The following is a 26,720-nucleotide window of genomic DNA, read 5'->3' as shown; positions in this document are numbered from 1 at the left end:
CGAACATCTCTGGAGACCTGAAAATAGCTGTGCAGCAACACCCCCCATTCAACCTGACAGAGCTTGAGAGGATCTGCAGAGAGGAATGGGAGAAACTCCCCAAATACAGGTGTACCAAGCTTGTAGCGTCATACCCAAGAAGACTCGAGGCTGTAATCGCTGCCAAAGGTGTTTCACCAAAGTACTGAGGAAAGGGTCTGAATACTTATGTAAATGTGATAGATGTTTTTTTATTTGTAATACATTTGCAAAAATTTCTAAAAATCAGTTTTTGCTTTGTCATTATGGGGTAATGAGTTTAGATTGATGAGGGGAAAAAACAATGTAATCCATTTTAGAATAAGGCTGTAACGTAACAAAATGTGCAAAAAGTGAAGTGGACTGAATACTTTCCAAATGCACTATATGTGCAAACTGACACCTGAAATGTTTTCCATTACCAAGGATGAAAACAAACAACCATAGCAACATAGCAATCTATTTTTTAAATAAAACATGAAATAAGACAGTGTACATAAATAGTTACTCATTTAAGATAGTATCCAATATTTGTGTATTTTTGATCCTAAGTAAAAAATATAATGAATCTTCCTTATTAATTTGAAGACTACGTCAAAAAGAAAGAAAATAAACTAAATCGATTTAAAATAAGGAACATTTAAAGGTAAAAACACCTAAATCCTACACAAAGTTACTGGGTTACAGTTGGATATTATGGATGTGAACACCAGGTTTGGATTATAGTACAGCAGATTGTAGTTTCTTTTTCTGAGATGATTTTGACATTTTCTTCAGTTCTTCTTCACATGGTGCCACCTCCACTTTTCTCCTGTGGGTTGATGCTGTAGTGCTTGGCGTTGGATGGCATCACCTGTTCACATAGCCAGTTAAAAACTCCGCCCGGTCTTCCCCGGGCCTCCTGAAATACTCTGCTGGAATGGGAAACGGAGACATTCAAAGCCAGTAGTTAAAACCAAAAGCTCCCCCTTCTCTGTAACACTGATACAGTATGTCATGTCTGACAGCTTTTCCCCTCAACTGCCAATATTTTCTTCTGTGCCGTTGTATCTCTTCATTTTACATTTCTCTTGATTCTAAAACATTTGATTGATGGTAGAACCAATTTTACAGAGGTTCGAAATGGTTGAAGAAGCAGATGGTCCAAACTGAATCATCTCAAACCCAGCCTCTGCTGGGGAGAGAGAGCAGAACTAGTGCTACATCCCATGGGAGCTTTTTCACTGCCAGAAAGATGGATGGCACTAGCCTGGAATCCAAACTCAATTATTCTGCTTCACTTCAAGAAAGGATTCCAGGCTAGGATGGTCACGGCAGTGAGACACCAGCCCAGACACAACATACGGTACCAGCAGTATCCCTGCTACCACACGACACACAGCTTTATGGAAGAGGGGCAGCAGGCATGGACAGGACATCACTCCTAGCATGCACAGAGACAAGCAGTACCGCCCAGCTACCAGTTAGATGAGGGGTTTGTTTTTTTAAAAGCAGGTTTACAGAAAACTGCACTTCACTCTGTTGCTTTCTCTGATGGCTTCCACTGTGCTGTGTGGTGCTGTGCTGTTATATACACTAGCAGTGCATTTCAACAACAAATGTACACCCACTGCCTCCCAGACCCATGGTGATCAGACAAAAATACATACAGTGAAAACTAGAGAAACTGATGACTACATCTGTCGCGGCATTCCATTTCACAGCAATACACCAAAGGACATATGGTGCTACACAGGGGGCTACAGAAGGTGCTACATAGGGTGCTACACAGGGGGCTACAGAAGGTGCTACATAGGGTGCTACACAGGGGGCTACATAGGGTGCTACATATGGTGCTACACAGGGGGCTACAGAAGGTGCTACATAGGGTGCTACACAGGGGGCTACATAGGGTGCTACACAGGGTGCTACACAGGGTGCTACACAGGGGGCTACAGAAGGTGCTACATAGGGTGCTACACAGGGGGCTACATAGGGTGCTACACAGGGTGCTACACAGGGGGCTACATAGGGTGCTACACAGGGTGCTACATAGGGGGCTACACAGGGGTACATAGGGTCCTACATAGGGTGCTACATAGTGGTCACTAGATCAGTGGTGACACCATGCAGACTTCCACCAGTGTGAAACATCTGTCCAACAGAGGATTTTATGAATAAGACTCCAGAGGAGAGCTGGACTGGGGTGTCTCTGTCTGGGTTGATCTAACTCCACACAAATCAGAGTGCCTACGACTGAAACTTCAAGTGGTGTAGAGGACTGTTGCAGCTGGGTTGCTGCAGTGACTAACACTGCCCTAAGGCAAAGATTCTCACTGTAGAGAGACACACTCAGTGTACACATACGCAAGCACGCACACACTCCACTTGTCCCTCTCATACTGTACTCAAACTGCTCTCAAATACACTTTATACACACACGTTTTTGCTGATGTGGCTTCTAAATGGCTTCTACACAGTCAGACAATTATGTTTGAAAGTTTGTTTTCATAAAGCTACTCAAACAGCGGCGGTGAGGGTAGAGATGCTGTGTTCTCGAGCGGAGGAAATTACCCAAAGCTGAACGAGTGCACAGATCCAGCTCCACCTCACTCACAACTCTAGCTCCAGACTCAGACGAGTGTCCATATACTGAACAGTAGCATGGCAAAGAAACCAGAGTCTGTTCCCAGATTATAAACAGGGTGGTTCGAGCCCTGAATGATGATTGGCTGAAAGCTGTGGTATATCAGACCGTATACCACAGGTATGAAAAAACATTTATTTTTACTGCTCTAATTAAGTTGGTAACCAGTTGATAATAGCAATGTTTGTGATATATTGCCAATATACCAAGACTAAGGGCTGTATCCAGGTACTCTGCGTTGCGTCATGCATAAGAACAGCAGTGGTATATTGTCCATATAGCACACCCCCTCCGGCCTTATTGCTTAAATAGCTAATGCCAACCCACAGCACTAGATATGACTGACTTGGTTATGACTCTTGGTTGATTGCTGAATTCCAGTGTAAAGCTAGCTACATTATATAAATCGACAACATAAGAGAAAGCAACAGTGAGGAAAGCAACAGCAAGGTTTGCATAAACCCAGTACACTTTTCTTTTGCAGACTACTTTCACAATTTATTTTAACGGAATACATGCTTAGCCTTCTGGAAACAGAGTAACAAAGTGCCAATATTGGGGGAAATAGTGTCGGGGCATTACAAGTTAGAAATGTACATTTCAACTCTCAGGATGATGTCACAATGGAAAATGACATTCACTTTTTAAAGGGTTTTCAATATGCATATACAAATATACAAAATAAGAATGCAGAAATGTAAGCAATGTGTAGAAACCCTGTAAAAAGTGTTGTCTTGTTTTTTGAGGGAGAGGAACTAAATCAGACAGAAATAACATGAAAATAGAATAGGAAAAAAATAATAAAATATTATATAAATGACATAATACCTCGAATGAGATGGCAACCAACCACCTGTTAGGTTTCAATGGTATCCATTTGTAAAAGCGGTTGCAATCAAGGGGCCCTAAAAGTGTACAGTTAGTACCTGTGTCAGTATGCATTTCAGGGAAAAAGGCAAAAAAGAAACCTATTAATGGTGAGTATATTTTAGTCATAGGATGTGCTGCCAGCATAAATGTAAATGTATCTCGTTAATTTCCTCAAGTCAGGTTTGTTTTGGCCATCGGAACTGCATTTAGGTCCCAATTTGGTTCATTAATTTTGAATATGGAAAATGGCCACACAGAGGTGGGTCCCATTGTGGTGCTGGCAACCTGTCTGTGTCCTAGAGCAGAGCTCTCTTTATAGGCAGCATAAATGAAATCAACCTATTTCTAAAGAGTCGTGGACATGGACACCGAAGAGCATGTTACCGCTGGGGTACTGCTGTGGTACATACTAAGAATACAATTTTTCTTTGATAAGAAGCAGTGATTAAAACCAACTGATTTCAGCAGCAGTGGACAGCAGTAGTAATTGGTATCAGTTCTTCTTACAGAAGTTCTCTACATGGTGCATGTAAATATTTTTGAAGGTTTTCTGCATTCACCACCAATAAGGATCCATTATAGCCATTGGGATCATTTGCTCAATGATAAGGGGCTAATGTTTGCTAAAGCAGGAGACTAATGTTGTTAGCTTCAGATGTCTAACTGTACTGTGTATGTATTGTGTGAACAAGGTTTTGTTAAGACTGCATGGATCAGTAGAACTATAATGTAATCATATTCATGCTAACATGTTTTAATGAAATCACCAGCAGAATCACAAAACAACTGCAGCAATGATATCAAGGGTGGAAAAAATGTAAATGGAAGTACTTCTCCAAAGCGAATGTGTCACCCAACATGTAGGTGAAACTGAACTTCAACAACCAATGTCCAAAAAATTAATATTTGCTATATAAGACAAATCATAAAAACTGAGCTCGAAGAGAAAAATATTAGCCATTTCATTCTATGTAGGTTGGGATAGCCATATATAGCAACAGCATGAACTATTTCTGACTAGGGATTTTGAGTGCCAATGTGCCGGTCATTTCTGAAATATAAACAAGCTCTTATTTGTCAACCTACATTTCACTTATTGAGGTTGAAACTGTCAAAGTCAAGTGGAAGTTGACATTCCATTCCGATTCCAAATGACGGTTCAGCAGTTAGCTAATCTAATGCAAGTCCTCTCTGTTTCCAGAGTGGTGCTTTATGCACCGACAAGGTTCCATTACAATTCCTCTAACATGCTAGGAATGCACTGGAAGACAAGCTGTTCAATGGGCCAAACACACAAAAAGCCTTATTCTGTTTTCAGAACACCTTCATGTTTTGGACAGGAGTTCAAACAGGGAGAACTGTATTAATTATCTGTGTGGCCTTAAGTAACTCATCCATCTTAGTTGGAGCAGATTTGCCTCCGTGGTTTTTCTACGGCCGGCTAAAATCCATCAATACCCTCGTCAAAGGTCCCAGACTGAAGCAGCCAACAGGTATAATGAATGTCAGTGGCTTCAAAGGACATTGAGAAAATATTCTTACGACAGTGGTTGAACGCACAAGGGGTTACTATTGATTTACATAATGCACTTTCAACAAGGATCCTTTCAAAGGCTAGACCTGGAATTCTCCTGTTCTGAGCATAAGGATGACGCTTGACAGCACAGAGAAGATGAAGGCAGTATTAGAGGAGGTGGACGAGTTGCTGGAGTAGGCCATACTTACAGCAATGCTGTGGCCGAAGCCAGAGCCAGGCTGGGGGCTAGCAGCACTAATGTAGTTGCCCACGCCGGAGTCCTGGCTCGTAGTGCCATAGAGGTCAGCCACGGGCCCGGGACTGTTGGTGCCAGGGAAGGCTCCGGGCCGGGCCTGGTTGGTGCCTAACGGAGGGAGGTAAGCGGGGGAGCCAAAATTGGGATGAGCAACGCAGATATTTAGGACTGGTGGTGTGCAGAGATGGATAAAAGCTGAGTACGAGGCTGACACCTGGCATGCACAGTGCGAGAGACTGTAAGGACACTGGTGAACTGCAAAACGACTAACTTGATCCTTACCTTAACCAAACCATTATCTTAAAGGGAAAATCCACTCAAAAACTATATTTTGGTATTTTTTTCATTAGTCCACTTTTGATACAAACCCAAAATATTTTGCATGTCAGGAGTCAAGTTTTCAAGATGTTGGACTTCCAAGAAGCAAAGTGTCACCGGCCACATTATCATGATGACACAAAATACCAAAATATAGTTTTTGAGTGGATTTTCCCTTTAATCTAATTTTAATCAATTCTGAAATTAAATATTGGTTTGCAAGTCAGGAGTGTCCGTATAGCCTTTTCCATGCACAGTAATACTGGGCTGGAAAACACAAAGCACAAAACTCAATACACTACAGTCAAACAGGAAATGACAACATTAGAGAGGAAGAAGGAAGAGTGTACATAGTTTATGTATACATTTATTAGGCTCAATGCTTTGTTCCCCAGTTGAAATAGAATGTAACGCAAGCAGAAATGGATTAATCATTTTTAAATGTGCCGTTTGTTTGAGGAGCCTGGTATAAACATATACATATGGAAAATGGATACATATTCTACAAGCTATCTGACCAGCTCCAACTAAACATGGTTCTAAAAGAAGATGTAATTTAGGATGCTCATGCATGACAAGTTTTCTACTTTTACGTAGTCTAAGCATTCATATTCCATGCAAACTATAAAAGAGCGCAGAAGGGAAGATATGAAGGCTATTTCTCTATACAGCAGCTGAAGGAGCTCATCTCAAGATCCTATAGGAGGTAAAAACGTGGCAGAGGAAAAGCGAGCTGCCTCTTTGCGGGTCCCTCTCATCACTTTTTTACATCTCTCCGTCTCGCGCTGCGTCTTGCGTCCGCCAGCGTCAAATATGACTGCCAGTTTATGAATCCCTCTCATACAGTAAATTGCTCTGGGGATTTGGGCACAACACCCCTATCTAATCAACACCTGTCACTAGGAGAGGCCCTCTCTCTCTACTCCTTTAAATATATGATGGTGATTATCTTTCCCTTAGTGCCAGGGGTATCAGGCCTAGCTGGTGCCTGACAGCCAGGAAATTACACAGGGTGTCCTGGGTAATGCCTGCTAAAAGACTGCATCATCGAGTCACTTTTCCACGGCAGCCTACCACCAAGCCCAGCCGGCCCTTCCACACACACAGAGAGAGAGAGAGAGAGACAGAGAGAGAGAGAGACAGAGAGAGAGACAGAGAGAGAGAGCACATATTAAAGAGCAGAGAGATGGAGCCCACTGCCCGCCCTCTGCATCTCAGAGCTCACCCAGAGAGAGAGAAGAGAGAGAGACAGAAGAGAGTTTGTGTGTTAATGTGTGACGGGCAAAAGTCTGAACAGACAATCTATACTGAACAAAAATATAAACGCAACATGTAAATTGTTGGTTCCATATTTCTCTCAAATTTTGTGCACAAATGTGTTTACATCCCCATTAGTGAGCATTTCTCCTTTGCCAAGATAATCCATCCACCTGACAGGTGTGGCATATCAAGAAGCGGATTAAATAGCATGATCTTTACACAGGTGCACCTGGGAACAATACAAGGCCACTAAAATGTGCACTTTTGTCACACAACACAATGCCACATATGTCTCAAGTTTTGAGGGAGTGTGCAATTGGCATGCTGACTGCAGGAATGTCCACCAGAGCTGTTGCCAGATAATTTCATGTTCATTTCTCTACCATAAACCACCTCCAATGTCGTTTCAGAGAATTTGTCAGTATGTCCAACCGGGGTGGGGGGGGGTGGTATTTCTGTCTGCAATAAAGCCTTTTTGTGGGGAAAAACGAATTCGGATTGCCTGGGTCTGGCTCCGCAGTGGGTGGGGGCCTGGCTCCGCAGTGGGTGGGGGTCTGGCTCCACAGGGCTCCGCAGTGGGTGGGGGTCTGGCTCTGCAGTGGGTGGGGGTCTGGCTCTGCAGTGGGTGGGGGTCTGGCTCCGCAGTGGGTCGGGGTCTGGCTCCGCAGTGGGTGGGGGTCTGGCTCCGAAGTAGGTGGGCCTATGCCCTCCCAGGCCCACCCATGACTGCGCCCGTGACCAGTCATGTAAAATCCATAAATTAGGGCACAATGAATTTATTTTAATTGACTGGATTCCTTAAATGAACTGTTAATCTTAAAAGTAAAAAAGTAAAATCTTTGCATGTTGCGTTTATATTTTGGTGTAGATGACCTTGACAGTGTATGTGGGGAAAACTATGGCTATAAAGCGAGAGAGGCAAAGAGCGCTAGACAGTCTTTTGAAAAGTAGAACACAACGCCAGGGAGAAATCCCAGACCAATAATACTGGAAATTAAGAAATGAGAGAGCAGGAAATAAAAAAGAAAAGGGGAAGTCGAGGAACCATGGGGTCGGCTTAAATTACTCTAATTGTTGTCTAGACCACTTGAGCCATTGCTGCAGTCAGCTTAGCACCAGGTGACCGTCTGTTTAGTGTGTTGAAAAGACAAATTAAAATAAATAAAAACAAGAGCATATATTAAATAAAAAAATTGGGAGCCCATGGCGTGGTCTGCTCATTTTTCTCGCTGAGTGCCGCTCAGTGACACTCCCATTAATAAAGGAATATTAAATCAGTCTTTCCACTGCAGCCGGAGGCTTTCGGTTGGTGCGGATGTTCATTGAAAGGGAAGTCTATTAATGCGCTGGATCTGAAGACTTGTGAGAATAAGGGTTTTTAAAACCAGCTCAAGAAAGGAGACAGTCTAGATGAGAACGGTGGATTTCTGCCATTTTGACACGTATTTTCTGTAATACGTGTCAAAATGAAATATCTCATTCAAAGCTACGTAAGCTACGCTATACAGATACACATCTATGATCACCATAGATGATTGGATTGTGAAATATGTTAGTGTAACGGTGTTGCTCTCTAACAAGTGTATAAAAGCCACAGTACTATCTATGGATATCCCTGTTTGGGGGTAGAAAACACACACAACGACACACACACACCAGATCAAAAATTCCTTCTCCCCCTAACATCAGGAGATTAAATAATGACAAAGTTACGGTAGCCTCTTTGTGAGGGAGAAATAAACCACTTCTCAGAGTGACACTGCTGCTTAGTAGTATCAAGCAATGTCTCTGACTGACTGCACTGTTCTTATCAGAGTGACCCAGTCCTAACAAGACTGTTTTAACCAATTACCCACTCTATCTCTGTTTATACAGCAGGCTAGATCCCTCATAATTGGTGGACTTTGTTGAATTGCACATCCCCCCCAGCCGTTCCCATGTTGAACAGGATTTATGGTATTTGAACCAAACTGTCAGCCACTAATAACTACACATGACTTACGCTCATTGGAGCACAGTTGTGTAGTTAGAACACTATTGGTGATTTAAAAAGGTCAGAGTAACCCGATCTCATTGCAATAAAATGCTCCAGTCTAGATTATCAAAGGAAATAGGGTTTTAAGGTACCAACAAAAGAACTGGCAAAGACAAAGAACAGTAAGGTGTGTGTTTCTAAAGACCATATCATTCAGACTGTCAGTGGATGAGCTATGATTGATAGTAAGTAACCTGTTCAATGCATTCTGCAACTCTTTGCTCATCAAATAGACTACATTCCAGCAACAAAACATTATCTAGAAAGATGTCAAGCCAACAGGAAAAATTAGCCACAGAACTTTTGCTCAACTTATTCATGATGATATTCATGAACGCTTGTCATACTTTTGTAACAAGAGTCAAATACAAGCCTTGGGAGCTCAATTTATGGTCACTCGTTCTTTATGACAGATTCCTCATCAGGGTTCTCTCTGTCTCTTACTTAAATAAGCAGTCTAAATACATATAAATGCAGTCATGTCAATTATGGTTCATCACCTTACATGAAAAAGTAATACACTGTACCAACAAACAATATGCAATGTGGGTAAGCAAGGGATGGAGATCAATATTTGAAGGGTGTGATAAGAATAAATAATATTGACCTTGATATAACTTAAACAAAAACCAGTACTGACAACAATACTACTGTATGCTGAACTGTATGCTGAACTGAAAATGGGTAACACTTATACATGTACTGTGTGCCTATGTAGGGCAACAGGTAGCCTAACGTTTAAGAGCGTTGAGCCAGTAACTCAACGTTTGCTGGTTCAAATCCCCGAGCTGACTAGGGGAACAAATCTGTCGATGTGCCCTTGAGCAAGGCACTTAACCCTAATTGCTCCTGTAAGTCGCTCTGGATAGGAGCGTCTTCTAAATGACTAAAATGTAAAACATTTAAATGTTTGTAGGCACTACAGTACATTAGGTCACCATAACTGTGTGAAATGAGAACGGGGTGTCTGTCTGTCAACAGACATCCATCTGTCCTTCCCTCAGCTCCACATGGAGTGAGTAAGCAGACAGAGACATGTATACATACATATCAAACTAAACATATCCTGAAGTCATTTCCAAAAGCAGTGTTATGAGGGTATAGCAGGCAAACCGCCAGGGGTAGGCTGGACACATGACATTTTTAACAACGCTTTTTTTCTGATAAAAACTAGTTCATTGCATCCGCCGTGGAGCCCAGTTTCATAATATGACCATATTTCCCAGCTGCTTGTCGTCGGTTTGAAGTAATCACGAAAAAACAGGCCTTATTTTAGGGCATTTTTCACCCTCCCAGATCCTATTAGTTCTATTGAGGCACCAACTCGTGGCACCAACTTGCCTTCAGAACGTTCTATTCCCAGCTTATTGTTCTACGTCACAATGCCTGCTTCACTATTGTTGGCAATGAGACCTGCTCACGTTATTTATAGTTCAAAAGTAAACAAACAAAAAATTACTCATGGAACTCTGAGGTCGTCCCATTGTTTACTATAGGGGAAATTTTGGCATGTCTGTCTATTTCGCTAAATATCTCGCAATGTGTATTTTTAGATTTTTTCATGTTGGACGCCATTTTAATCATGAGAATCTCCTCTTTCTTTTTTCTTTCTTTTTCTTTTCTTTTTTTCTTTTAAATTTTATCCCCTTTTCTCCCCAATTTTCGTGGTATCCAATCGCTAGTAATTACTATCTTGTCTCATCGCTACAACTTCCGTACGGGCTCGGGAGAGACGAAGGTCGAAAGCCATGCGTCCTCCGAAGCACAACCCAACCAAGCCGCACTGCTTCTTTAACACAGCGCGCCTCCAACCCGGAAGCCAGCCGCACCAATGTGTCGGAGGAAACACCGTGCACCTGGCCCCCTTGGTTAGCGCGCACTGCGCCCGGCCCGCCACAGGAGTCGCTGGAGCGCGATGAGACAAGGATATCCCTACCGGCCAAACCCTCCCTAACCCGGACGACGCTAGCCCAATTGTGCGTCGCCCCACGGACCTCCCGGTCGCGGCCGGCTGCGACAGAGCCTGGGCGCGAACCCAGAGACTCTGGTGGCGCAGTTAGCACTGCGATGCAGTGCCCTAGACCACTGCGCCACCCGGGAGGCAGAATCTCCTCTTTCTAACTATGTAAGTTTGGCCAGCAAGCTTGGTTGTCATCAAATGCTAGCCCCGAAATACTTTTTGCCCTTGGAACGCTGAGCTCCCCCCATTGTTTTCCTATGGAGAGGCATGCCGGTCTATTTCGCCAAATATCTCACGATGTACAGTGGGGAGAACAAGTATTTGACACACTGCCGATTTTGCAGGTTTTCCTACTTACAAAGCATGTAGAGGTCTGTAATTTTTATCATAGGTACACTTCAACTGTGAGAGACGGAATATAAAAAATCCAGAAAATCACATTGTATGATTTTTAAGTAATTAATTTGCATTTTATTGCATGACATAAGTATTTGATACATCAGAAAAGCAGAACTTAATATTTGGTACAGAAACCTTTGTTTGCAATTACAGAGATCATACGTTTCCTGTAGTTCTTGACCAGGTTTGCACACACTGCAGCAGGGATTTTGGCCCACTCCTCCATACAGACCTTCTCCAGATCCTTCAGGTTTCAGGGCTGTCGCTGGGCAATATGGACTTTCAGCTCCCTCCAAAGATTTTCTTTTGGGTTCAGGTCTGGAGACTGGCTAGTCCACTCCAGGACCTCGAGATGCTTCTTACAGAGCCACTCCTTAGTTGCCCTGGCTGTGTGTTTCGGGTCGTTGTCATGCTGGAAGACCCAGCCACGACCCATCTTCAATGCTCTTACTGAGGGAAGGAGGTTGTTGGCCAAGATCTCGCGATACATGGCCCCATCCATCCTCCCCTCAATAAGGTGCAGTCGTCCTGTCCCCTTTGCAGAAAAGCATCCCCAAAGAATGATGTTTCCACCTCCATGCTTCACGGTTGGGATGGTGTTCTTGGGGTTGTACTCATCCTTCTTCTTCCTCCAAAACACGGCGAGTGGAGTTTAGACCAAAAAGCACTATTTTTGTCTCATCAGACCACATGACCTTCTCCCATTCCTCCTCTGGATCATCCAGATGGTCATTGGCAAACTTCAGATGGGCCTGGACATGCGCTGGCTTGAGCAGGCGGACCTTGCGTGTGCTGCAGGATTTTAATCCATGACGGCGTAGTGTGTTACTAATGGTTTTCTTTGAGACTGTGGTCCCAGCTCTCTTCAGGTCATTGACCAGGTCCTGCCGTGTAGTTCTGGGCTGATCCCTCACCTTCCTCATGATCATTGATGCCCCACGAGGTGAGATCTTGCATGGAGCCCCAGACCGAGGGTGATTGACCGTCATCTTGAACTTCTTCCATTTTCTAATAATTGCGCCAACAGTTGTTGCCTTCTCACCAAGCTGCTTGCCTATTGTCCTGTAGCCCATCACAGCCTTGTGCAGGTCTACAATTTTATCCCTGATGTCCTTACACAGCTCTCTGGTCTTGGCCATTGTGGAGAGGTTGGAGTCTGTTTGATTGAGTGTGTGGACAGGTGTCTTTTATACAGGTAACAAGTTCAAACAGGTGCAGTTAATACAGGTAATGAGTGGAGAACAGGAGGGCTTCTTAAAGAAAAACTAACAGGTCTGTGAGAGCCGGAATTCTTACTGGTTGGTAGGTGATCAAATACTTATGTCATGCAATAAAATGCAAATTAATTACTTAAAAATCATACAATGTGATTTTCTGGATTTTTGTTTTATATTCCGTCTCTCACAGTTGAAGTGTACCTATGATAAAAATTACAGACCTCTACATGCTTTGTAAGTAGAAAAACCTGCAAAATCGTAAGTGTATCAAATACTTGTTCTCCCCACTGTATATATTTAGATTTTTTCAAGTCGGGCACCATTTTAAATCAGGAGAATCTCCTCTTTGTAATTATGTAAGTCTGTGCAGCGAGCTCATTTGTCATCGATCACTAGACCAGAAATAGTCAGAAGTTTTCATTTTTTCCCTACTTTCTCATTACGCAGTCATAAGCACAGTTGACACACAATCGAGGTGCAGATGTTTACGTTCTACACGAGTTGTTTTTTTCTCGTTTCGTCCGACGAACAGATTGTAGTGGTAAAATAAAAAGTGATATATTTTTTTGTGCCATTTAGGCAAAATGGAATTCTAAGCATTACTCCAGTCAAAACAGGCTCTGCGAACGTTCGATTCTATTCATTTGCTATAGGCTCGCGCTAGTGTTCCAGCTTAGCAAATGTTAATTTGCTGTTTTTCAGCCTTGGGTGAATTTTGACTCGTTCTATTGTCCAGCCTACCAGGGGTGCTACACTACAGTTCACAGTGCATCACCTTCCTCTGATAGTTATTGTTCCCTTCTCTGTCTCTATAAATTCCTCCTTCCTCTCTCTCTCTTTTACACTCCCTCTCTTTTTCTCTCTCTTACAATTGCCTCATGAATTCGTAACTTGAATGGCATCATTGACTGATTGAAGGAGACGTTAGCAGGGTACACACCTGGGCTCTTAAAGGGGTCCGGGCTGTGCTGCAGGTGGTGCTGGAGGGGGGAGTTGCAGGCGGAGGTGGCATGATGCTCACTGTGCTGCAGCATCTGAGCAGCCTGGGGCCCCAGGGAGCCATAGTCGGCAAAGGAGCAGGGGGGGCCCCGCAGGTCACTGGGCCCGGCCCCGGAATAGAACCCATAATCTGGGAACCCTGAGAGATAGGGGTATAGTATAGGGAGGGAGGTAGGGAGGGAGGTAGGGAGGGAGGGAGGGGCGGGAGGGAGGGGCAGGATGGGACGCATGTCCATCATCGTGGAAACACTTAACACAGTACTGTAGTAATGTAATGACTTGGTTTTTGTGTGTGTTATTTTATTGCTATGTTGTTGTTGTTTTTCTACATGGCATTGTAGTGTGTTACAGGACAAGGCAAACTACAGTAAACATCCATACTGGTTTTCTTCCTGCTTCTGCTCACCACACCCCAGCAGCCCCACTGAGAGACTGGTTACAGAGGCACCACACTACACACACACCAACCCTGCTCCCTAACACTAGTGTAGCTGAAGACTTCCACAATGGAACTCAATGTGGCCTCAAGCTAAAAATGATGGTCAAAGAAAATCTTTAGTAGAATTTACAACAAGTCAGCTCATGTGATCATCACTTGCTCGCTTCAAAACACACACACATAATAACTGTGTGAAATACACACACTAAGAGCTCAAGGGTGAAAAATAACCAAAATGAGATTCTCCTAAAATAAGTGTGAGAATGATTAAGAAAAATCTATTATTCATGTTTGGGCTTCTGCTCATAAATCAATAAGATTATAACAGAAATTCCTCATACATTTTAGATTTGACACAGGCAAGATTTCACAATGTACTGGACTACTGATGCAGAGGAGAGGAGAAACAGACAAGGCATTTGTTAACTATAAAGCTTTATGTCCCCACAGCTCTGTTCCATAGACACTCAGCGCCCTCACAGAGAGCTGCATTATCTGTGGAAATGGACTGCACTTATCAAGGATATTTTCTATTTTTATTTGAAATTCAGTTTAGTTTGGTAGTTTTCAGACCTGATTTGCTAGTTTTTATTTTATTATAGTTGTATAAAAATATGTATACTTTGTTTCAGTTTCAGTTTTAGGGTTAGGGACAGAAAACATGCCTGGGAGGCTAGGAGACAGTTGTGTTTAATAGTTATTTTTTTGTGTTTTTGGGGATGTTATTTCTTGCAAAGAAAGATATATATACAATTATAGTCATGTTTGGGGATGAATTTACTTCTGCCAGATGCCTTTTATTGAGGTTTTGCGCTGAACACCATTGCACTACATTTTTTTGCCCATTGAAAACCATTCAAAAAGACTACAAAAGTCTTGGGTCAGGTCATAGGTTAGATTAGGTATAAATTATAAAGTCAATTTCAATGTGACTTGGATTTAAAAGGAATAGCACAGAGACTGGTGAAAAGAACATGGTGGAAGGAAACTCTCTCGCCCATGTTAACACCAATCTTTTGATTTGATTTATTAGGATGACCATTAACCAACGCCAATGGCGACAGCTAGTCTTACTGGGGTCCGACATATAACAAAAAAGACAGCGACAAAAGACTTTACAATTTACATATGTTTAAAAACATTAACATATAGTGTGTGTGTGTGTGTGCATCTATCAGTTACACATACTGTACATGTCAGTAAATACACACAACAAGGTAACTGAAGTAAATGACTATTGCCCCGTAGCACTCACATTTGTCATCATGAAATGCTTTGAGAGACTAGTCAAGGATCATATCACCTCCACCATACCTGCCACCCTAGACCCACTTCAATTTGCATACCGCCACAATAGGTCCACAGACGATGCAATCGCCATCACACTGCCCTATCCCATCTGGACAAGAGGAATACCTATGTAAGAACGCTGTTCATTGACTACAGCTCAGCATTCAACACCATAGTACCCTCCAAACTCATCATTAAGCTTGAGACCCTGGGTCTCAACCCCGCCCTGTGCAATTGGGTCCTGGACTTCCTGACGCGCCGCCCCCAGGTGGTGAAGGTAGGAAACAACATCTCCACTTCGCAAATCCTCAAGTGGGGCCCCACAAGGGTGTATGCTCAGCCCCCTCCTGGACTCCCTGTTCACGCGTGGCCATGCACGCCTCCAACTCAATCATCAAGTTTGCAGATGACACAACTACAGTGGGCTTGATTACCAACAACGACGAGACAGCCTACAGGGAGGAGGTGAGGACACTTGGAGTGTGGTATCAGGACAACAACCTCTCACTCAATGTCAACAAAACAAAGGAGATAATCGTGGACTTCAGGAAACAGCAGAGGGAGCAGCCCCCCTATCCACATTGACGGGACAGCAGTGGAGAAGGTGGAAAGTTTTAAAGTTCCTCGGCGTACACATCACGGAAAACTTAAATGGTCCACCGACACAGACAGTGAGGTGAAGAAGGCACAACAGGGCCTCTTCAACCACAGGAGGCTGAAGAAATTCGGCTTGTCACCTAAAACCCTCACAAACCTTTACAGATGCACAATTGAGAGCATCCTGTCGGGCTGTATCACTGCCTGGTACGGCAGCTGCACCGCCGACAACTGCAAGGCTCTCCAGAGGGTGGTGCGGTCTGCACAACGCATCACCGGGGGCAAACTACCTGCCCTCCAGGACACCTACAGCACCCGATGTCACAGGAAGGCTAAAACAAACATCAAGGACAACAACAACCCGAGCCACTGCCTGTTCACCCCGCTACCATCCAGAAGGCGAGGTCAGTACAGGTGCATCAAAGCTTGGACCGAGAGACTGAAAAACAGCTTCTATCTCAAGGCCATCAGACTGTTAAACAGCCACCACTAACACAGAGAGGCTGCTGCCTACATACAGACTTGAAATCACTAGTCATTTTAATAATGCCACTTTAATAATGTTTACATATCTTGCATTACTCATCTCATACGTATATACTGTATTTTATACCATCTATTGCATCTTGCCTATGCCGCTCAGTCATCCATATATTCTGATTCCATCCCTTTACTTAGATTTGTGTGTATTAGGTAGTTGTTGAGGAATTGTTAGATTACTTGTTAGATATTACTGCACGGTCAGGACTAGAAGCACATTTCGCTACACTCGCAATAACATCTGCTAACCATGTGTATGTGACCAATACAATTTGATTTGATTTGACATGGGGGAGAGGCATTGTGCCGTGAGGGAGTTCCATGCACTCATTGCTCGGTAGAATACTGTAAGTTTCCTTGAATTTGTTCTGGACCTGGGGACTGTGAAAAGACCCCTGGTGGCATAAGTGTGTGTGTCAGTGATGTGTGTAAGTAAACAATTTCCAACACATTGTTTCTTATGAAAACAAGAAGTGACGCAGTCAGTCTTTCCTCAACTCTTAGCCAAGAGAGACTGGCATGCATAGTATTAATATTAGCCCTCTGATTACAATGAAGAGCAAGACCTGACGCTCTGTTCTGGACCAACTGCCTGCAACTTTACTTGGTCTTTCTTTGCAGCACTTGACCATATGACTGGACAATAATCAAGATAAGATCTTAAAAAATTTGCCTGCAGGACTTACTTTGTGGAGTGTGTTGTCAAAAAAGCAGAGTATCTCTTTATTACAGACAGACCTCAAACCATCTTTACGATCATTAAATCTCTATGTTTTAGACCAAGACAGTTTACAATCTAAGGTAACACCAAGTAATTTAGTCTCCTCAACTTGTTCAACAGCCACACCATTCAATACCATATTCAGCTGAGGTCTAGAACTTAGAGAATGATTTGTACCAAATACAATGCTCTTAGTTATAGAGATGTCCAGGACCAGTTTATTACTGGCCACCCATTCCAAAACCGACTGCAACTCTTTGTTAAGGGTTTCAGTGACTTCATTACCTGTGGTTGCTGAGGCATATATGGTTGAATCATTAGCATATATGGACACACATGCCTTGTTTTGCCAGTGGCAGGTCATTGATAAAAATGGAAAAGAGTAGAGGGCCTATATCATTGATCTTAGCTTCATAATACATTTTTTTCTTTTTGTTGAGTTTAATCACATAATTTCTCAATTTACCGTAAGTCAGCCAGACTTATTAGCCACTCCTTTTTCCCCATTTATTTCAGCCATACAGATTTTCAATTCCTCATCAATCCATTGAGCCTTAACAGTTCTAAAAGTAAGTTTCTTAACAGGTTCATGTTTATCAATTATTGGAAGAAGCAATTTCATAAATTCATAAAGTGAAGCATCTGGATGCTCCTTATTAATCACATCAAACCAACAAATATTTTAACACCATCCACATAAGAGTCACAGCAAATTCTTTTGTATGATTTTTTATACACTATTTTAGGCCCAGCCTTTGGAACTTTGGCTTTCCTGGCGATAGCCACTATATTGTGATCACAGCATCCAATGCATATACAGCTTTAGAACAAAGTTCTACAGTATTAGTAAAAATGTGATTTTACATGTGGATGATCTTGTTCCTGTAGTGTTTGTAAACATCCTGGTAGGTTGATTAATGACCCGAACCAGATTACAGGCACTGGTTACAGTGATAAGCTTCCTCTTGAGCGGACAGCTTGATGAAAACCAGTCAATATTCAGGTCCCCAAGAAAGTAGACCTCTCTGTTTACATCACATACAATATCAAGCATTTCATACATATTATTTAGATACTGACTGTTAGCACTTGGTGGCCTATAGCAAGAAAAGGCTTTAGATGTGCCAAGTGAACCAGCAACAACACTTCAATAACATTTTACATAAGATCTTCTCTAAGCATTACAGGGATATGGCTCTGAATGCTGTGGGGTTGAAGCTATGAACCCACAGGCTTGGCTCTCTCATCCCTTCCAGGCTTTTGCGAGGGAGGGTGGACAACAAGCCTGTCATAGCGGATATAAGCAATGTCCCCACGCTCTCTGGCAGCTTTCATGGCTGGCATAAGTTATTTCCTCTTCTGGCACACAGCTTCAAGATAGTCCTAGCTGAGGAAGATGTACAGTGCATTCGGAAAGTATTCAGACCCATTGACTTTTTACATACTTTGTTACGTTACAGACTTATTCTAAAATGTATTCAATTAATGTTTTTCCTCATCAATCTACACACAATACCCCATATTGACAAAGCAAAAACTGTTTTTTAAAAATTGTTGCACATTTATAAAAAAAAACAAAAAAAAACAGAAAAACATTATTTACATAAGTTTCTGACCTTTTGCTATGACACTCGAAATTGAGCTCAAGTGCATTCTGTTTCCATTGAGCATCCTTGAGATGTTTCTACAACTTGGAGTCCACCTGTGGTAAATTCAATTGATTGGACATGATTTGGAAAGGCACACACCTGTCTATATAAGGTCCCACAGTTGACATTGCATGTCAGAGTAAAAACCAAGCTATGAGGTTGAAGGAATTGTAGAGCTCCAAGACAGGATTGGGTCGAGGCACAGATCTGGGGAAGAGTAACAAAAAAATGTCTGCAGCATTGAAGGTCCCCAAGAACACAGTAGCCTCCATCGTACTTGAATGGAAGAATTCTGTAACCCTCAAGACTCTTGCTAGATCTGGCCGCCTGGCCAAACTAAGCAATATGGGGAGAAGCGCCTTGGTTAGGGAGGTGACCAAGAACCCAATTGTCACTCTGACAGAGCTCCAGAGTTCCTCTGTGGAGATGGGAGAACCTTCCAGAAGGACAACCATCTCTGCAGCACTCCACCAATCAGACCTTTATGGTAGAGTGGCCAGACAGAAGCCACTCCTCAGTAAAAGGCACATGACAGCCCACTTGGAGTTTGCTAAAAGGCACCTAAAGACTCTCAGACCATGAGAAACAAGATTATCCTGTCTGATGGAACCAAGATTGAACTATTTGGCCTGAATGCCAAGCGTCACGTCTGAAGAAAACCTGGCACCATCCCTGAAGCATGGTGGTGGCAGCATAATGCTGTGGGGATGTTTTTCAGTGGCAGGGACTGGGAGACTAGCCAGGATCAAGGGAAAGATGAATTGGAGCAAAGTACAGCGAGATCCTTGATGAAAACCTGCTCCAGAGCCCTCAGGACCTCAGACTGGGGCTGAAGGTTCGTCTTCCAACAGGACAACGACCCTAAGCACACAGCCAAGGCAACGCAGGAGTGGCTTCGGGACAAGTCTCTGAATGTCCTTGAGTGGCCCAACCAGAGCCTGGACTTGAACCCGATCAAACACCTCTGGAGAGACCTGAAAATAGCTGTGCAGCAATGCTCCCCTCCAACCTGACAGAGCTTGAGAGGATCTGCAGAGAAGAATGGGAGAAACTCCCCAAATACAGGTGTGCCAAGCTTGTAGCATCATACCCAAGGTTTGTCATTATGGGGTATTGTGTGTAGATTAATGAGGGGAAAATAAATGTTTAATCCATTTTCAAATAAGGCTGTAACGTAACAAAATGTGGAAAAAGTCAAGGGTTCTGAACACTTTCGGAATGCACTGTACGTTCCTCTCAAGTTCTTGGCTCTTTCCAGAACAGCTGCTGTACCTTGTCCTTGAACCTCAGGAACTTGACCACTATCGGCCTGGGCCTGTCACCTGGGCCGGTGGTGGGTTTTCCAGTCCTGTGGTCTATCTTCAGTTTCTCCGAGATCATTTCCCTCACTTTGTCCTCAGACTCCATCCAGGTCTCATGTGGAGATCCTGCAATTCCGTCCACAACCATGTTGTTCCACCTTGATTGCCCCTCGAGATGATTTCTCCGTCATTGTTATATTGGATTCATATACAGAACTGATGTCCTCTCCCAATGACTTACAGACTGCTGTCATCTTGCCGCTCTCCTGTTTCAACTCGAGCTAACACTGGGAGAACTGCAAACTGTTCTTCAGGTCCTGGACCTCTCTGGTCAGGTCATCCATTCTTTTATTAGTTCCACCAGTATTCAGAAAAAGGTACTCCCGCCGGCTTTGGTCTTTGTCATGGTAACAACATTAGGTTACGCTGTTACTCCATGCAGTTTCAGACAGGGCAGGTCGCAGGGAACATTGAAAACAACAACAACAAACAGCAGGGGTCTAGACAGCCACAAGCCCGGGACAATCCGTAGTCTCAGATAAAATGGCGAAGTGCGTCGGGGGCTATGTTCAAGCTAGCTTGATAGGCAGCTAGCTAGCAGCTAGGCAGGATCACTGGGCAGATAGTAGCAGTCCTAGCAACTAATGCCAACTGCATCGCAGGATCCAAACTCAAAAGGTAGCTAGCTAGTAACGAAACTGACAGATTTCCACTGGTCTAATGTCCATTGCTCGTGTTTCTTGGCCCAAGCAAGTCTCTTCTTCTTACTGATGTCCTTAAGTAGTGGTTTCTTTGCAGCAATTCGACCATGAAGGCCTGATTCACGCGGTCTCCTCTGAAAAGTTGATGTTGAGATGTGTCTGTTACTTGAACTCTGTGAAGCATTTATTTGGGCTGCAATCTGAGGTACAGTTAACTCTAATGAACTTATCCTCTGCAGCAGAGGTAACTCTGGGTCTTCCTTTCCTGTGGCGGTCCTCATGAGAGCCAGTTTCATCATAGCGCTTGATGGTTTTTGCGACTGTTCATTAAGAAACGTTCAAATTTTCCAGATTGACTGACCTTCATGTCTTAAAGTAATGATGGACTGTCGTTTCTCTTGCTTATTTGAGCTGTTCTTGCCATAATATGGACTTGGTCTTTTACCAAATAGGGCTATCTTCTGTATACCACCCCTAACTTGTCACAACACAACTGACTGGCTCAAACGCATTAAGAAGGAAAGAAATTCCACAAATTAACTTTTAACAAGGCACACCTGTTAATTGAAATGCATTCCAGGTGACTACCTCATGAAGCTGGTTGAGAGAATTCCAAGAGTTTGAAAAGCTGTCATCAAGGTAAAGAGTGGCTACTATGAAGAATCTCAAATATAAAATATATTTTGATTTGTTTAACACTTTTTTTGTTACTACATGTATTATTTCATAGTTCTGATGTCTTCACTATTATTCTACAATGAAGAAAATAGTAAAAATAAAGAAAAACCCTAGAACGAGTAGGTGTGTCCGAACTGAGACAACAGATACAACATGTACTTTAGAAGACAGAGTTTTAAACACTCAAGGAGATGAATAACAGAAAAAGAGAAGGGTTCAGGATGCGCCGGCCCACTCCACTCCTCCGCATCTCTCCAGAAGAGGGGGATGCCCACTCAAGCAAGGCATTTTTTTATCATTTAAGGAAGGGAACAAAACATACACCTAGGTTTAATACATTTTTTATGTGCACGCTAATAGCCGGGTGTCCTTGAGGTTCAAAGTGATTTCTGAGCTCCCCTCTAATTAGCCGTCCCGTTCTGTTTCCTCTCGTCTTCCTAATTAGATCTTTAACAACAAACAAATTAAGACCTTTACAGAGCAACGCCCCTGACACCCACATTAGTTCACACTGAGGATGAGGCCTCCGGCTGGCCCCTTCCCTTTGTCTGTCTGTCCCCCTCACAGGCCACCCGCCATGATGGTAGCCTGCAGAAACATCCCTCTAAATACAGACTAGCGAGAACAACGTAGCAGGAACGACAGGAAGACAAATACAACATTATCGCTCTTGCACACACGTCTGTGCGCGCACACACACACTTACAACAAACACACCTGGCGGCTTTGTTTGCACTGACATGGAAAATGAGTCCTTGCTGCCGGCGTCCCTGGTGCCGTGAAGGTCTTATCTAACAAAGCACAGCAAAATGACTTGTATTACTCAGGGAGATCACGGCTAATGATAGCACTATCTATGTAAAATGTGGAATAAAATGCAGTTAAAAAGCTCCCATTTACAGACTACAGAGACCACTGGATCGGCCATCTGGAAGAATGGAGGCGCTTGATTATCGCGCTGAGCTAATTCTCCTTTCTGTGCATGCAAATGATTCACTTTGAGCATGTGGAAGTGAAAAACGGAGCGGAATGAAACAGCAGCATTGGAGAGATCAAGGTTGGGACCATAATGGCAGGGCTCTGATGTTCCTCTAGCGACTCATGTCTTCTGTCTGTATGTCCATTCTGATGGAGAATAGCAAAGAAAGATGGAGGTACAATCTAATTACATAAAATGAGAGAAAATAACTCTATTACAACAGTTGTGTCAACTCCCAACCACCGCCGTAACATGAGCAGTGTTCAGCAGCCTGTCTCTATCGTGGCCAAATAGATGCATTGGAGCTGTGGAACATCTGCAGGGCCCCTGGCCCCCAGAGAGAGTCTGCCCCTGGCTGCAGCCGCAGCACTTCCCTGGCAACACAGCTGACACCCGGCGTGGCTGGGCTGACTGGAGCTCTGGAGGAGTGTCTCGTCAACGCTACTACCATTAGAGAGATCCCATCTGGGAAAGTCACTACAGAGCCACTGGGAGGATGACATGACAGAGGCTAAACACAGGCTCGAGTTCTCTAGTCCTCTCTGCCATTACACATAACACTCCACAACATGTATCAAAGGGTACAAACATGAAATAAACCAAATGAATGAATAAATAAATAACCCTTTTTATGAGATGTTAGATAACATAGAGGTGATTTGTTGCTGCAGGGAATCGTAGTGCGTTGCTTTCCCTTCAGTGGATGTGAGGCCAGGAAAACCCTTAAACAATACCGATGGCTAACAACCCGTGTACAATATAGTTACATCATCACATTCAGCAACATAGGGCCACTGTACTCAACCAAACACCCAACTGTGGTGTGACGACCATGATACAGTCTCCCATTTCAGTTCAATCTATTAAAAACAATAATTAAGAAATAATATATAAATAACAAACAACCAAGATTAGGTGTTCTTTCTCTACAACATCCCTATTCTTAATTGGGGGGCAATTACTCATCTGCACAACAAATTAGTGTGTCTCTGGGTTGCTGTGGCAACAGGATGGGGGACTATATAGGCTCAATGGAGTGGATCGTTGAGGGAGCGTTATCATTTATGATTATAATCGCCCTCCTCCACTTCTCTTCTCCTCAGCATGCCGTGTGCATGGAGGACGGATGAAGTCCATTCTAACCACTTCCATCATGGTCATCACCATTACTGTCAAAATCACTGTCATCATCCTCTTCACAAGTCTGTTTACCAGTCTATCTTTTTAAACAGAGTTGTACAAGAGCACCTCCAGTCGAAATTTTGATTTCATTTTTCAAGTGGTGCTTTCGAAAGTTTTGAAATGCTGATAATGTCACAGAGAATGCTAGCATTTGCTTCCACTTTGTGTCATTATAAATGAAAACCTTCTTCTTTAACATGTCTGGGTCTACTGCCAAGTCTGTCGTCTAAACGTTGTGCCTAATGGAGGGAGAAACGGTTAACACCTTTCCTGTCAGCAACATTATTCACACTATTTATGTGTTGATGTGAGAGAGAGAAAATAACTGTTGCCATTTAAAAAGCCCTTCCATAGAAATATAGTGGGAGAGTTGACCTGGAGGACTGGTGCCAACCTTGGAAATAACATTTCACACAATCACCTGCCTCAGGCTACACTGTCAGAGGCACTGGATACATTAGATATGACCCCAGAGTGTGTGTCTATTTACTCAAACAAAACCCTGTCTCGTTCAGTCACTCACACTGACCTTGCAAGTAAACACCTGCATACACACTCATGCACGCATGTATAGGCACAGAGCAGTGCAGATCTCTTCAGAAAAAGTGAATAATACACTTGTCAAATGTGTTTCAAAATTAGCTTTGAATTTCAGAGCATCTGCAATTAGCTCCATTTCCACCTATGTCATTTGAAAAGATGATGCTCTCTTTCTGTTCTGCCTGGAGTGGCTTTCAGTCCCTGTCTCAAACACCATTTTCTAACTGAATAGGTGACTAATTAACAAAGGACAAGTTCTTTTCAGCCTGCGATGGCAGTTCATAAATAATCGCTAGATAATGGCTCCTCATTTTGTGCTCCGATAGGCTGGCATAATGATAGTTAATAGATGATATATCCTGGATGTTCACAGGCAGAGGAGTACTGCCATCCATCCACAGACACAGCGCTACAGCCCTTATATCTTCACTCAACACGCTTTCACATCCACATACCACGCACACGCACACACACACACACACACACACACACACACACACACACACACACACACACACACTTTCATCATCACACTCAGGCAAACAAATACCATGAGAATAGAAGTGGACAGGAGCTCACAAACAAGTGGTGCTGGACTGCTGGTAGAGGACTGCTGGTTTGATTTGATTTGCTTGTAGAGGACTGTTGGTAGAGGACAGCTGGTAGAGGACAGCTGGTTTGATTTGATTTGCTTGTAGAGGACTGTTGGTAGAGGACAGCTGGTAGAGGACAGCTGGTAGAGGACAGCTGGTAGAGGACTGTTGGTAGAGGACAGCTGGTAGAGGACAGCTGGTAGAGGACAGCTGGTAGAGGACTGCTGGTAGAGGACTGCTGGTAGAATTGAGCAGATACATATACACTGTATCTATCTTCATCATAAGAGGAGACATTTCCACACCCTCTGGGCCCTGGGCAGGGGAGTCGGGGTGACCTAGTTTGCGTGAACAGTCTGTTTTCCTTTAGAATGATTCTGACATAGCTGTCCATCAGGGGGTGGGAAAGGGGGGAAACGTTCTGTGGTCCAGGGTCCAGACTTGACCCATATTGGAGAGAGAAGGACAAACGAACAGGAGACATTGTTACTGATTGAGGGATGCAGATCTCTATCAAATAGAGTGATCACCTGCAGCTACAGAGGAAGGCGGAGGGAAGGAGGCAAGACGGTTAAAGAGACGCTAGTGTCTCATTCCATTCTCCTCCAACTCAACCTCACTTTCCTGACATGTCCCCTCAACATATGACAAGGAATCCAGTGGGCTGCATTTAGAACTGAGGTCAGTCACTGGTTGGACCAGTGTGTCAGCTGCCTGGGACACATGAATAGAAATCATGTCCTGCCAAGTCAGGCCCAGAGTGCCATGGTGCTTCAGCTCTGAGCTGTTGCAAATCAGGCTAATGTCGTAATCACACAGGAGTCTGCCTAGAGGAAAGGACCAAACCCTCCGTACAGTGCATTCCGAAAGTATTCACACCCCTTCACTTTATCCACATTTTGTTACGTTACAGCCGTATTCTAACAGGTAAATATTTTTTTTGCAAATTTATAACAAATTAAAAACAGAAATACTGTATTTATTCAGACCCTTTGCTATGAGACTCGAAATTGAGCTCAGGTGCATCCTGTTTCCATTGATCATCTTTGAGATGTTTCTACAACTTGGAGTCCACCTGTGGTAAATTCAATTGATTGGACATGATTTTTAAAAGGCACACACCTGTTTATATGAGGTTCCACACTTGAGAGTGCATGTCAAAGCAAAAACCAAGCCATGAGGTCGAAGGAATTGTTCGTAGAGCTCAGAGACAGGATTGTATAGAGGCACAGACCTGGGGAAGGGTACCAAAAACATTATGCAGCATTGAAGGTCCCCAAGGACGCAGTAGCCTCCATCATTCTTAAATGGAAGAAGTTTGGAAGCACCAAGATTCTTCCTAGAGCTGCCTGCCCGGCTAAACCGAGCCATCGGGGGAGAAGGGCCTTGGGTCAGGGAGGTGACCAAGAACTCGATGGTCACTCTGACAGAGCTCCAGAGTTCCTCTGTGGAGATGGGAGAACCTTCCAGAAGGACAACCATCTCTGCAGCACTCCACCAATCAGGCCTTTATGGTAGAGTGACCAGACGGAAGCCACTCCTCAGTAAAAGGCACATGACAGCCCACTTGGAGTTTGCTCAGTCAATGACAAACAAGATGCTCTGGTCTGATGAAACCAAGATTGAACTATTTGGCTTGAATGCCAAGCGTCCAATCTTTAGGAAACCTAGCACCATCCTTACGGTGAAGCATGGTGGTGGCAGAATCATGCTGTGGGGATTTTTTTCAGCGGCAGGGACTGGGAGACTAGTCGGGATTGAGGGAAAATGAACGGAGCAAAGTATAGAGAGATCCTTGATGAAAACCTGCTCCAGTGCACTCAGGACCTCAGACTGGGGCGAAGGTTCACCTTCCAACAACACAACGACCCTAAGCACACAGCCAAGACAACGCAGGAGTGGCTTCCGGACAAGTCTCTGAATGTCCTTGAGTGGCTCAGCTAGAGCCCAGACTTGAAACCGATCTAACGTCTCTGGAGAGACCTGAAAATAGCTGTGCAGCGACGCTCCCCATCCAACCTGACAGAGCGTGAGAG

The 26,720-nt window shown here is 43.6% G+C and overlaps 1 protein-coding gene across 2 annotated transcripts in view; it reads right to left on the bottom strand.

Moving 5' to 3' along the window:
* Positions 1 to 320: 320 nt before the first annotated feature.
* The window catches only part of LOC120028263 (RNA-binding protein Musashi homolog 2-like), a 323,422-nt gene continuing 297,022 nt past the window's right edge, over positions 321 to 26,720 (bottom strand). Inside the window, exons 12-14 of one of the 2 annotated variants that reach the window (XM_038973438.1) lie at positions 13,416 to 13,613; positions 5,240 to 5,394; positions 321 to 932 (exon numbers count right to left, since the gene is read on the bottom strand). In XM_038973438.1, the coding sequence (XP_038829366.1) occupies positions 888 to 932; positions 5,240 to 5,394; positions 13,416 to 13,613 (398 nt within the window). In that variant the 3' untranslated portion in view covers positions 321 to 887. The remainder of the gene's footprint in view (positions 933 to 5,239; positions 5,395 to 13,415; positions 13,614 to 26,720) is intronic. The other variant, XM_038973439.1, reaches the window with a different exon arrangement.

Source organism: Salvelinus namaycush, chromosome 34 (genome assembly GCF_016432855.1).
Source record: "Salvelinus namaycush isolate Seneca chromosome 34, SaNama_1.0, whole genome shotgun sequence".
Classification (NCBI taxonomy): domain Eukaryota; kingdom Metazoa; phylum Chordata; class Actinopteri; order Salmoniformes; family Salmonidae; genus Salvelinus; species Salvelinus namaycush.
The sequence above is the reverse complement of the archived record's forward strand: the minus strand, read 5'-3'. Positions and strand labels throughout refer to the sequence as shown.